The 13,108-nt window shown below is 39.7% G+C and overlaps 1 protein-coding gene across 1 annotated transcript; it reads left to right on the top strand.

The window, feature by feature from the left end:
* Positions 1–5,772: 5,772 nt before the first annotated feature.
* Positions 5,773–11,658, top strand: LOC112012121 (uncharacterized). Its single transcript, XM_024044500.2, has 3 exons — positions 5,773–6,136; positions 8,407–10,998; positions 11,101–11,658. The coding sequence occupies exons 2-3, from the start codon at positions 8,542–8,544 to the stop codon at positions 11,266–11,268; spliced, it is 2,625 nt and encodes an 874-aa protein (XP_023900268.1). The 5' UTR covers positions 5,773–6,136; positions 8,407–8,541; the 3' UTR covers positions 11,269–11,658.
* The last annotated feature ends 1,450 nt before the right edge of the window (positions 11,659–13,108 follow it).

The following is a 13,108-nucleotide window of genomic DNA, read 5'->3' as shown; positions in this document are numbered from 1 at the left end:
CAAAGGACAATTACCCATTACCTCGAATTGATACATTGGTGGACTCAACGGTAAGACACCAACTTTTGAGCTTCATGGATGTCTTCTCCAGCTACAATTAAATCAAGATGGACGAGGCTGATCAGGAGAAGACCTCCTTTGTCACAAGTCAGAGGTTTTTTTGCTACAAGGTGATGCCGTTTGGGCTTAAGAATGCAGGAGCAACGTACCAGCGACTAATAAACAAAATGTTCGTACACCAGATTAGGAGGAACGTACAAGTGTATGTCGACGACATTCTTGTAAAGAGCCTTCTCGAACATGACCACCTGCAAGACTTACATGAGACCTTCGACACGCTCCGGTCGTATAATATGAAGTTAAATCCAAACAAGTGCGTATTCGGGGTAATTGCGGGGAAGTTCTTGGGGTTTATGGTTTCCCGTAGAGGTATAAAATTTAATCCGGAGAAGGTTCATGCCATCATGGAGTTAGAACCACCAAAAACAATCAAGGATGTGCAAAGATTGAATGGTAAAATTATGGCCCTAAATAGGTTCGTCTCGAAGGCGACGGACAAATGTCTTCCATTTTTTTGTACATTGAGAAAGTTGTTCGTATGGACGGACAAATGCCAGAAAGCATTTGAGGACTTGAAGAAGTACCTATCATCCCCACTGTTGCTCAGCCCATTAAAGCCTGGGGAAGTACTCTACCTCTATTTGGCAGTTTTGCAAGCGGCAGTCAGCGCGGCCCTAATTAGGGAGGAGGATGGATCACAAAAACTCGTCTACTTTATAAGTAGGGCGTTCTGAGGAGCAGAAGAGAGGTACCCTCAAATGGAGAAGTTGGTCTTCACGCTAGTAACTACGACAAGAAAGCTCAAGCCATACTTCCAAGCGCACACAATAATAGTCCTGACGGACTTGCCCCTAAAGAGAGCCATGAGTAGCCCGGAGATAGCTGGACACATGGCGTTATGGATAGTGGAATTGAGTGAATTTGATATACAGGACCGCCTGCAAAATGCGATAAAGGGGCAAGCCGTTGCTGACTTCATTGCAGAATTTTCTAGATCAGAAGGCGTGGGGGCAGAAATAAGTGCACAGTGGAGCATCCACACGGATGGATCCTCCAACAAGCATGCAAGAAATGCCAGTGTGGTAATCTAGACCCCTGAAGGAGATAAAATAGAGTGCATGATCCGGCTGAACTTCACTACAACCAACAACGAGGCCGAGTATGAAGCACTGATAGCAGGGCTAGACCTCGCTAAGGTAGCAGGCGCTGAGAACAAGATCATACATTGCGACTCCTAGGTGGTGATAAGTCAAATCAATGGCGGCTATGAATGCAAAAATGAGAGAATGAAGCGGTACCTGGAGGAGGTGAAAGGCCACATCAGCAACATTGAAGTCAAATTCCTCCAAATCCCAAGGGAGGAGAACGAATGTGCCGACTGTCTGGCAAAAGCAGCGTCAGCAGAATTTATACTTGTCCTCGAACAGAGTACTATTCAGACGCAACGATGCTTCTCTACCATATTTACAAAGTCCATAGATGGAATGGATCATCGTAAGAGGATGAGAATTTACCAAGTCCACAGATTGGATGAATCATCCTAAGAGGGTGAGAACTTATAAGTCCACAAAGTGGACGGATCCTACAAAGTCCACAAAGTGGACGGATCCCACAGTCCACAAAGTGGACAGATCCTACAGAGTCCACCAAGTGGACCGATCCTACAGTCCACAAAGTGGATGAATTCTACAGATCCTACAGTCCACAAAGTGGACGGATCCTACAGAGTCCACTAAGTGGACGGATCCTACCAAATCCACAAAGTAAACGGATCATACAAAGTCCTCAAAATGGACGATTATTACTAAGTCCAAAAATGGACGGGTATTAGTTCCACAACATGGACGGAGTCTTTATATAAGGATTAATCCTACAGTCCACAAAGTGGACAGATTCTACAGTCCACAAAGTGAACGAATCCTACAGAGTCCACCAAGTGGACGGATCCTACCAAATCCACAAAGTAAATGAATCATACAAAGTCCTCAAAGTGGACGGTTATTACTAAGTCCAAAAATGGATGGGTATTAGGTCCACAACATGGACGAAGTCTTTATATAAGGATTAAAATCCCTAAACCACAACATGGATGGATTCTAAGTCTAAAATAGTAAAGTCCTTAACATGGACAGATACAAGATAAAGTCCCCTTGACGGATTGATTACACCACAGGATAATGAATTAGCAAAATCACAATAAAAGGACAGTATCTGTCTAAGTCCGTCTAGGTGGATGACATCATTCGAAAATCAAACTACAAAGTAAAGTGAACAGATAAATTCCACTCAATAGAATATGTCAAACAACTCAATAAAATAGATAAAGCAAAGTTAAATAGAGTAAATACCCAAAAATAAGAATGTTTACAGAAAATGAAAATATGACGGAGTCATAAATTGTTCTTCAAATATCCTTACATAAGTATGAGAAATAAATAAAAATAAACCTAGTCTATGACGGGGGCTTCCTTTTCCTCACTACGACGAGACTGACCATCTTTGGGATCACTTTCAACTACAACTTGGTCGAGAGGGGCGTCGGTAGGAGCTTTCTCACCAAAAAGCTTGTCCGTATCTTCGGATTGGGCAGGCAGGACGGACGTTTGCCCCGTAGCATTGATGTTGATAGACGACAAGTCCAACTGAGGATGTAAAGCCTTCACCTGACGGATGGTCTCATCAAAGCCGTCGCCAAACGAAACTCCAAGCTCATTCAAAAGGGTGTGGGAGTCTCGATACTCAAGTACAGCACTCTCCTTGGCCTGATGGATCTCTTTGTCTTGATCTTCAATAACTTTTTTCAGCTCCTCCATCAATTCGTGGAGTTGGCTACTGGCCTCCTCGGCCATCTTGAGGTTCTTATCTTGGACCACCTTCCAGGCCCGAAGCTCAGCCAGCTCATCCTCCGTCAGCTTTACCTTCTCCCGTATGCGGTCCAAGGTTGTCTCATGATTTAAGCACCATCCAAACAAACCCTTCACCATAACCATGGCCTGAACAATGGAAATAAATTAATCTCAAGCAAAAGCATATGAACGGATGGATGAAAAATATATGAAAAAAATTACTTGGGCGATGCTGAACAGGCCCGTCTCACCCATCGCCTCCATCGAGTGATTGCCTAGGTCTTCGTAGTCCTCGGAGGTCATACAGATCCTTGTTTCATATTTGATTGCTGGTTTTGATGGTTCAAGACCATCACAGTACCAATGGATTGTGTTGAGGTTGACCAACTTAGCCCAGGTCCTTTCCTCCGGGGTACTTTTGTTAAAAATCTTTTTTAGAAAACTGAACTCCTCAAGGTTAACTTGTGGACGCCGTCGTACTGCAAAGAAGAGGACCGTTAAAACATATTAAACTGAATGAATGAGGAAGTCTTTACACATTGGGACGGATACATACCAGCTTAAGGCAATATGCCCTAAGTAGTGTCGACGAGCATATGTTCTGTGTCCCCTGGACGACACATCCACTCGTCACCCTCTAAGAAAAAATAACAACTCTTCCAATTTCTATTGGAGTCTGGGGTTTCATATATTACCTTTAACAACGGACTCCTAGCTACAAAACTGTATATACCCCTAGATTTGTCAATTTCATCTGGACGGTAGCTGTGAAGGAATTCTCGCACCGTCAACCTCCTAGCTCTGTCCGACCATGCAACATACAGGATCTCCATTGCTATAAAGACTCTCCAAGTGTTTGGGGATATTTGGTTGACGGAGACCCAGATACTTAAGTAGCTCGCGATGAAGGGAGCTCAGTGGAAATCTAAGTCCTGCCTTCAACATTTGCTTGTACACTCCAAGGCCTTGTACTCCTTCACAATAGCATTTCTCTGATTTATAGGGCAGACGGATGGGAATGTTATCTGGGATCTGGAAGTTAGCTCTAAGTGTTTTGAAGTGAGTCTCCTTGATAGTGGATGTAAAATCATTCACCATCCACTCTGGAAGCATGATGAACTCCCTTGGTCCATCAACTCTTATGACGGGTCCTATTTGTTTCTTGCCATCAGAACCTTCCACTGGTTCATCCAACTCTGTATCCTCATTTGTTGAGGACGAAGAAGAGGCGGACGTACTCCTCTCTTCACTTGGACTTTCTTGTTCTTTGTGACCTGACGGGTATACCTCTTCATAATCTGTCCCGTCACGGACAACTGATTGATTACTTGACGCACTAGACATTGCCTACAAGTGACGACAAAACCTAAGACTTTGACAGGGCTAAGAATGGATAACAGAAGTAAAGCTTTGAGCTATAAAAGTACTACGACGGTAGAAAAATATGAAAGAGGGTACTTACCAATTATTATGTGAAGGAAGGAAAGTTGATGATGACGGACACTGTAATTGAACGGTGTATTCTAACAAGGATGACAGATTGCGCTCTGACAAGTGAGTTTCTGTTGAAAGTGGGAAAATGAGAGGCAAAGGTTTGATATTTATAGAGGAAATGCATGGAAGACGAATAGGCGCCTCGATACAAGACAACATTTAATGGAAAGACGATGCGTGGCATCAATTCAGCCATACATTTGCTGGGTACGAAACCGTTGACCCACGAGCCTCTGGACCGTCATCCCTGACCACGAACCGTCACCCCATGAGTCCTAAAAGAGTGACGAACCCATGGGGTGAAGGGGCAACTGAAGAGGTGGAAATCTCCATGATATGGGCCTGACTGGCCATCCTCCGTGGGCCGATAGTGGACGGGTCGAATATCTACAGTCCGTTATGAATGGGTCCAGCTTGAACGGATTACATAGTGACGAGTCCGAATTACCATACAACAGAAAGAAAACACTAGTCGCAAGATACTTGTGGCACACGTTGAAGAATCCCAAGATCAGAGGAATTCTAGCACAAAGAGGATTCTAGAGGATACGTACATTAACATGAATCTTCCCACAAGGAAATATCTTGTCAATCACGTTTAGGATTCTGCGAGAAGAGTCCTATAAAAAAAAGACTTTCGCGCCAAGGAGGAGGGCTCCACCCTCTACTACTATAAAAGTTCCAATACTCTCATAGATCAAGGTATGCATAATTTACTCTCTCTAACACTCTAGAGTTGTGATAATATTTCTGATTTAGCCTTCGGAGGATATTGGGCCGACACCATACCGGTGCTCTCTATTAGGTTTTTCTTCTTTGTATTGTGCAAGTTCACGTTCGAGCGCGTAAGTATCGTGTGGCTTACGGGTGAATTTCTCGGCATCATCACTCATCATTATTTTACTTTTTTTATATATCAATTATATATTATGTTATATCAATAATTATAAAAAAAAATAGCATAAAAAATAATTATAAAAATATTATGTGATGAATTATTATATACCAATTGTAATATATTGCTGACCCAAAAAAAAAATTGTAATATATTTACATCAATACTAATAAAAAAAAAAAAGTATATGACGAATTTATGATCGTACTCTCGAAACAAACTTTTTTATGTTACCGACGACTTTCCTGTGTCCAATCTAATCAGGTTATGTGATCTGTTGAGAAAAAGATCCTAAAAAATTGTGCCCCTAAAAAAAAGAGTTTCACAAAAGTGGGGCCAAGCTCCACGCCTCTCTGATGTGACTACCTCATTATCGCTCTTTCTTTTTGGCCGTCTGATGAAAACGATTGACGCTCTCTCTCTCTCTCTCTCTCTCTGTGTACTCTGCTTTGACTGTATGCACCGCACAAAAAAACAAATAAGCTCCAGCCAGAAACTCTCACAGACACACACGAGACACTCTCTGTTCTCTCTCTCTCTCTCTCTCTCTGGGAAGCTCTGGGTTTGCGTTTTTTTTTTTTTTTGCTAATATTCTGTACATGACCACAACATGTCAACAGCTTTGGAGTTTGGAAAGAAAAAAACGTTGGGATTACGAGGCAAATTATTTCTTTCTACTTTGCTCTCTGCCAACACTTTTTAGCTCTCGTCTCTCTGATCTCTGTTACTTTCCTTAGTTTCACTGACCAACAATGCACCGACACTCATTGCTTTTTCCTCGACCTGCTGGAGCTTCCATTAATGGCGGTTTCTTGCTTCTGCATTTCCAATATTGACGCTGGTATGCTCTATTTATGTTCTTAGTCTCACTGACAAAATTCCCAGAAATATTTTTGTTTCCTTTCATGGAAATTTTTGCTTCCCATGATTTTTGTAATATGTTTAGTCCCTATGATTTTCATTATTTGTCTGTGTGTGTACTTATTTATTTATTTTTAAGTTCTGAACTCTAAAGTTTGCATCTTTAACTTGAATAAGTGCGTGAGAGTGAGAGAGAGAGAGAGAGAGGGAGAATAGTCTTGTTCTTTACATTTAAACCATGCGTGCACTGTTTGGTTCTCGGGAAAGATGAGAGGAAAAGAAAAGAAAAGAAAAGAAAATGGTTCTTTTGAAGAATCTTACCTTTTTATTTTATTTTATTTGGGAGAGCCAAACAAGGCCTAAGTGTTTAAGAATTTGAAAAAGTGATTGCGCTCTGGAATTTTTGAATAGCTAGCTGGAGGACGAGGATCCTTGTCTAGTTGTCTGTTCCGTTAGTTATGGGAAGATGCTAGGCCTAAGCTACTACGATGATTGACAAGTCATTTTGCCTTATCTTACGATTTTGAAATGGGCTTCCATGGACCACCTCTTCTATTTTTGGCTCTAGGTGTTTGATTCTCCCTCCGGCTGCTTCTTTGTCTGTATACTATATATATTGTCAATTGTCTTCTTTGCATCTCAATTAATTTTCAATCCGTGCAAGTTAAATTTTTTTCATCATTGAGTGAAATTGTTTACTAGAGTATAAGAGTGACCTGGTTCTCAGAATGGATCAGCTCTGTGGATGACAACTCACCGCGGTCTTATGCTTTTGAAAATTCAAACAAAGGGAAAATATTAATACCAATTAGAAAAATTGTGACCACAAGAATTGCTCAATGGTCTTTCCTTTTGTATTGGAAAGTGATGAAAGGGTAGAGTGGGGAAGGGACTCACAATTCTCATTCATTTTCTTCCCCCATGAAAGCAAAAAGGTGTATCTCACTTTTTTCATGTTTTGTACTTGTGTTTACAACAACTAAAACCAACCCTTAGTTCCAATATTTTGAGTCGACTATGGATCTTCAACAGACTAGTCAAGGTCAGCCTCATGTATTCATTTCCGCCATTCTATTCTATCTCTAGTCATGCTCTTTTACTTCTTAAATGGACATGTCATTTTTTACTACTACTTTGAAGGTTAGATGGGACTGAAGGGTTAGTAAAATTAATGAGGAACAGTGTTTTGTGATGCGAAGAACATGGAACAAAGCATTTCTAGTATGTTTTTTCCCACAGGAAATGATCTTGTGATTTGTATCTTACATTTTTGTCATCTCTCTCATGGTTGATTAAACTCCAGCAGACAATGGAAAACTAACTGATCATAACTCCAAATCAACCTACTGGATATGATTTCAATTATCACTATATGTAGTAAATTGAGTAATTTCAAAAATAAACAATACAATGCCTGGCCTCTGTGGTTTGACATGCCAAACAAATTGTGTAAAAGAACACTATGGAGAAGAACACTTATTGGGGGTTTTCTACTAGCTACTTGCATCCATGATAAGAAATTTTCTTTTGCGAGCTTTCCTCTTTCAGTCCTAAGTTCTATTACTTATTTTGTTAGAATACGGTGATTATGAGATGATGAAGAATCTAAAAGCTTATATTGAATGTTCAAATTGGATGATTTATGAGTTCTATCAGATTTATATTAAATGATAATGATGAATGATTTGTTAGCCACTTATACCTGGAAATAGTCCACTTTACTTTATACGCTATGTATTCTGTTCTGCTCAGTCACAGTGATAGAAGAATTCTTAATCATATGTTTTTTAACTGTTCTTATTGTAAGAATTCCCTGAATCAGCCAGCTTCATAGAGACCTTCTAATGTCATAGTAAATACTGTAAAAATGTCATTGTAAATACTGTAACATCAAAATGTGGTTTGGTGGCCTTCAATTTTGCTAAGAATTTCTCCTTGTTTAAAGGGGTTGCTATCGCTTCATTACTTTTGGTTGCTTGTCTTGTTGGTATATCAACAAAAGGACCGTTCCATATGTATGTATATATTTGCTATCATATTGGAAGACTCTTCTAATTGTACTTACGTGGATCAATAAAAAGTGGGTAGCCCTTCATATTGGCACTCCTTTCTTCAAACTTTTGTTTTAGATGCATATAAAGCTGTGGATGTCAATTTCTTTCTTTTGTTATAGTATCTTTTTATCCCAATTTCCCCTTCTTTTTCTTGGAGGACTGTGTTATAGTATACAATTTTGCCTTTTATTTTCAGAGCCATCTGCATCTATGTGAACTTGGTTTGAAATGGGAAGCTGAAAAAGAATTGGGACATTCCTTGCAAGTTTCTGCAGAGACAAGACACTGATAATTGCAACCACCATAGGAATACCCAGAGCACATCAGGCCCATGGAATATCATTCAGAGTTTAAAAGCGATATGAGGGATCAGCAACCTTTTGGAACTTCTGGGAAGCCCTTACTGCCCCAAGCAAGCCAAAGTATAAAGTTGCAAGACAGGTTAAAACCTGAAAAGCCTAGACTGTCATATGCTGATCTTCATAATGAAATTACTGGGGATGAAAAGGATATCCCTCCTAAATCTTGTCATGATCTCCAAAAACAATGGACTGATAGGAAGGCAACCAAAGAAGATGAACTTGTCAAATACATGTCAAATTTACCAAGTTATCTAGAGAGAGGAGAGAACCGACAGGAGAAAGTTTTAAATGTTGGGGTCCTTGACTGGGGGCGCCTTGAAAAATGGCGTTACAGTCATAAACAGATACCAGATGAGAGCATCCAGAATTCGCCATCTAGTAGTGTTACATCATCATCATTTTGGACGGATGGATCATCTGCTCCTTCTAGCAGAGGTCAGAGTCGCTCTCCTGCTCATCCAAGGACACGTCGTCCTTCACTGCAATCTCATCTAATGGCATCTTCCATAGAAGGCCATTCTCAGGAAGTCAAATTATTTGGAGGAAGTATTGGAAAGTTTCAAGATCTTAAACCTTCCCAGAGTAGCACCTTGCTTGGGCAGGCAAAGGTCATCAGAACAGATCAGCCTTTCTGTAGTCCGGTAATCAAGAAGGAAGAGTGCAGGAGAAAAGATCCCGACCAAAAGATTGATCAAGAAAGTAGAGTTATCCCAAATGGCCCAATTTGCACAAAGGAAAAGACAAAGATTCAAGATGGTGAAATTAAGAAGAGAGTAGAGAAGCTGCGAGAACCAAATCCAAATAATTTTGACCAAGATGTCTTTGGAAAGCACAAAACTGTCGTTCTCCTTTTGCCGAGAGATCTCCCCCAAAAACATCATTCAGCAGCGTCCCAGTTTTCTGAATTGACAACATCGTTAGGTCGTAGATCAATGGAAGCAAGTCGAAAGAGCTTTTCACAGAGTTCTAAGGAGAATTGCCATGCAGAGGTCCATTCTGATGTCCCACACTCATGCCCACTGCCTTGTGAAGTTGACAGTGAACACTCTCTGCTAAGGCAGCCTGGCACTGTAGATAAAAAGAGTGTCAACATATCATCTGTTACATCTCACCCAGTACCACGTTCAGCTAAAGTAGGTACCAGTCCATCCAAATCCAGAAATTTAGGAGAGAAAAGATCAACCTTAATGCCCACCAATACAACAAATGAACCTTTGAAGGTTTTGGATGTGAAAGTGAGCAACGTAGCAGATGAAAAAGTGCGAAGCTCTTCACCTTTTCGCCGACTTAACATTAGTTTGGGTAAGATGAGCAAAAGTTCCATCTCCAAAGAGGGTTTGGATACACATCGGTTAAACTCTAAATGTGCTGTTGCTAAATCTGGTTCAGAGAAAGCTGCGGCCTCTGCTTGCTTGGATACTTCAAACACCGATAATCTCAATACAAGCAGAGCCAGGTCCAGCCCTCTGAGAAGGTTACTTGACCCATTACTGAAGCCAAAAGCAGCCAACTGCCATCACTTTGTGGAGCCAGTTGAGAGGGAATCAATAACAACAGTTAGGGCTAGCAAAAATTCCAGTGGACAATTAGATTCTTCTACTGTGCCTTCAGGGAAATTAAATTTAGATACACCAGTCCAAGCTCTTTTGCAAGTTGCAATTAAAAATGGTCAGCCTCTGTTCAAATTTGCTGTTGACAATGACAGCAATATTCTTGCAGCCACAATGAAGAAGTTAAATACTACAAGAAAGGGTGAGTACAGCACAGTTTATACATTCTTTACCATTCAAGTTAAGAAGAAGAATGGAAGTTGGATAAATCAAGGAGGCAAAAGCAAAGGCAAAGGTCAGGATTACCTTTCTAATGTTGTTGCGCAAATGAAGGTTTCTGATTCTCAGTTTCCCAATATGATTAGACAGCATTGTATGGATCAATTCAGCATGAGAGAATTTGTTTTGTTTTCCGTGGACCTGAGGCAGGCAGATCAGCAAACCTTTGACTTTCAGCCAAATGATGAACTTGCAGCCGTTGTTGTCAAATTTCCAAAAAGTATCAATAGAAGTGCCACCTGGGACGGGTGCCAGGGCAATCACTGCAATGATTTGTTAGAGGTTGGTTCAAAAGAGCAGTTACCTGGAGTGGAATGTTATTCCAACACCGGGGAAAACGTTCAGAAGCTGCCTTCTGTCAGTATGAAGAATCTTGTCAATGCAACAGTCATACTTCCAAGTGCTGTGCATAGTATACCAAGTAAGGGAGGACCTTCATCATTGATTGAACGGTGGAAATCGGGTGGGTTATGTGACTGTGGGGGTTGGGATTTGGGTTGCAAACTCCGGATTCTTGCCAACCAGAATCATATCAGTAACAAATTGGGTTCATCCAAAGCTTGTTCGGTAACAGATAAATTTGAGCTTTTTTGTCAGGTAATAGTCTTTTGCTTGGACAATGCTAATGTCCACTGTATTATACTGGTAACTTCCAATAAATGACGCATTTTTATTTTATTTGTTACTACTTGTTTACAGGAAGGAGTTCAAGTCAATCAGCCTTTCCTCAGTTTGTCTCAATACAAGGATGGCATCTATTCAGTTGAGTTCAGTTCTCCACTCTCAATTTTACAAGCATTCTCTATTTGTATAGCAGTTTTAGACAGTAAGAAAGCATGTGAGCTTTCAGAATCAAGTGACTTTTGAAGAAAAAAAACATCGGAGGAAACCACATCAATGCAAAAAGATGAAATAAGGGCTCCCAATTGAAATTGAAGAAGTTCCTGCTAGATATGTCTCTTATCTACCTCATTTTCTAGTTGGGAAGGTCAAGATTCACATGCAGAATCATCTTGTAGTTACACACTTATGGTTTAGGTAAATAATTTATGTTGTTTTGGTCGGCACTGCTTAAAACCTCTAAGGGGTTTGTTTACTGATGTGGATCAAGGTATGTCTTTGTTATGTGCAGCCAAGGAAGACTATCGTTGAACTTAACATGCCCTGTTTTGTAGCAGGGAAAAGTTACAAAATGTGTTACTTTGACTACATAAGTAATGGCAAATGTACTAGTATAAGAGAAGCAATCTTTATCAATTTTCAGTGTTCATATAATGAGTGAATGGTATTTTACTTATCCAGTTACACTTAAAACCTTTATAAACTTATGATTTGATTATTGCATTCAATTCTCTATAAGAGTAATAATTTCAAAGAAATTATATATTTACGAGATACAGAATAATAAGGCCATTAAACTCATTTTTTGGTTTGTGGGATATTGGGATCTAATTAATTCAATTAGTAAAGTCTGTTGTTGTCAAATAAGAATATTGAGTTTGAATTCCATCAATACCAAATAGAAACCAATTGGTGTGTGATGTGGGCACTGCATTTCGTGGCTGTACGGTTAAGCAAATGTGGTTGGTTGCTTCTAGTTAAAAGCATTACTATCGTAGTGTGAAAGCCATAACAACCGTGACTAAGGTGTCACATTTATTTGGTGTAAGGTTTGTTGTATTAATAGCTGTGGGATTCGAACTACTGGCCACATGAGTAGAATCTGTTCAGCTGTTCTTTTCACTCTCTTTAGTTGAAAGGTTTATGTCGAAATGAGTGACAAAAAAAAAAAAGGTTCGAAGCCAAGAAAATAAAATAAAAGTAGACTAGTCTCTTTTAAATTGGGCCAAACTTGATTTCGCTTATGTGATTTGTCCTTGCGCATGAACCAATTGCACAATTCTAAAACTTTTTAAGAGCCTATCCATGCATAGTGGAAGTAAATTTTGTGCGCTATTCAGTGGGTCACTCAAGGCAGCAATCCCCATCTCAACTTTTTTTTTTTTGTTGGCCTTTTTGGTAAGTAGGTCCATCTCAACTTTGTTTCCACCTCCACTAAAAAACTCCAAAGGACCATGGGCCCATACTGAAGCCCACACTAGGCAATTGGGTCACTCAAGGCAGCAATCCCCATCTCAACTTTTTTTTTTTTGTTGGCCTTTTTGGTAAGTAGGTCCATCTCAACTTTGTTTCCACCTCCACTAAAAAACTCCAAAGGACCATGGGCCCATACTGAAGCCCACACTAGGCAAAAGGCCATTTGACGACGATGATGATGACCAAAAAAAAAAAAAAAACACACACACACACACACACAACAACGACCCAAATATTAATAAAATGAGGTGTTTTAATGGTAACTTGTTATTAGTTTTAATTTAAATTTATTATTGAAATTATTTTTTTACCTACTAAGATGGTGAATTGTTATTGCCACGTAAGATTTGTAGTAAAGGTGTTATTAACATAGCATCTCTCTAATAAAATACCACTCTAAAATTATAAGTTTTTGTGTGGGTAGAGAATAAGAGTCGGGGTTCAAATTTTCATGAAAGAGTTTCACACACATATATATTTAGATTAGACTAAACTAGAATTATATGAAAGCAAAAAAAAAAAAATAATAATAATAATAAAAAAAAATGTGTTACATCCATAACATTTTTACAACAAATCCAAGGTGTCATGTTATTATGAATTTTATATC

This window comes from Quercus suber, unplaced genomic scaffold (genome assembly GCF_002906115.3).
Source record: "Quercus suber isolate HL8 unplaced genomic scaffold, Cork oak 2.0 scaffold_111, whole genome shotgun sequence".
NCBI classification, from domain to species: domain Eukaryota; kingdom Viridiplantae; phylum Streptophyta; class Magnoliopsida; order Fagales; family Fagaceae; genus Quercus; species Quercus suber.
Note: the sequence above shows the minus strand (reverse complement) of the source record. Positions and strands in the feature narration are given on the sequence as shown.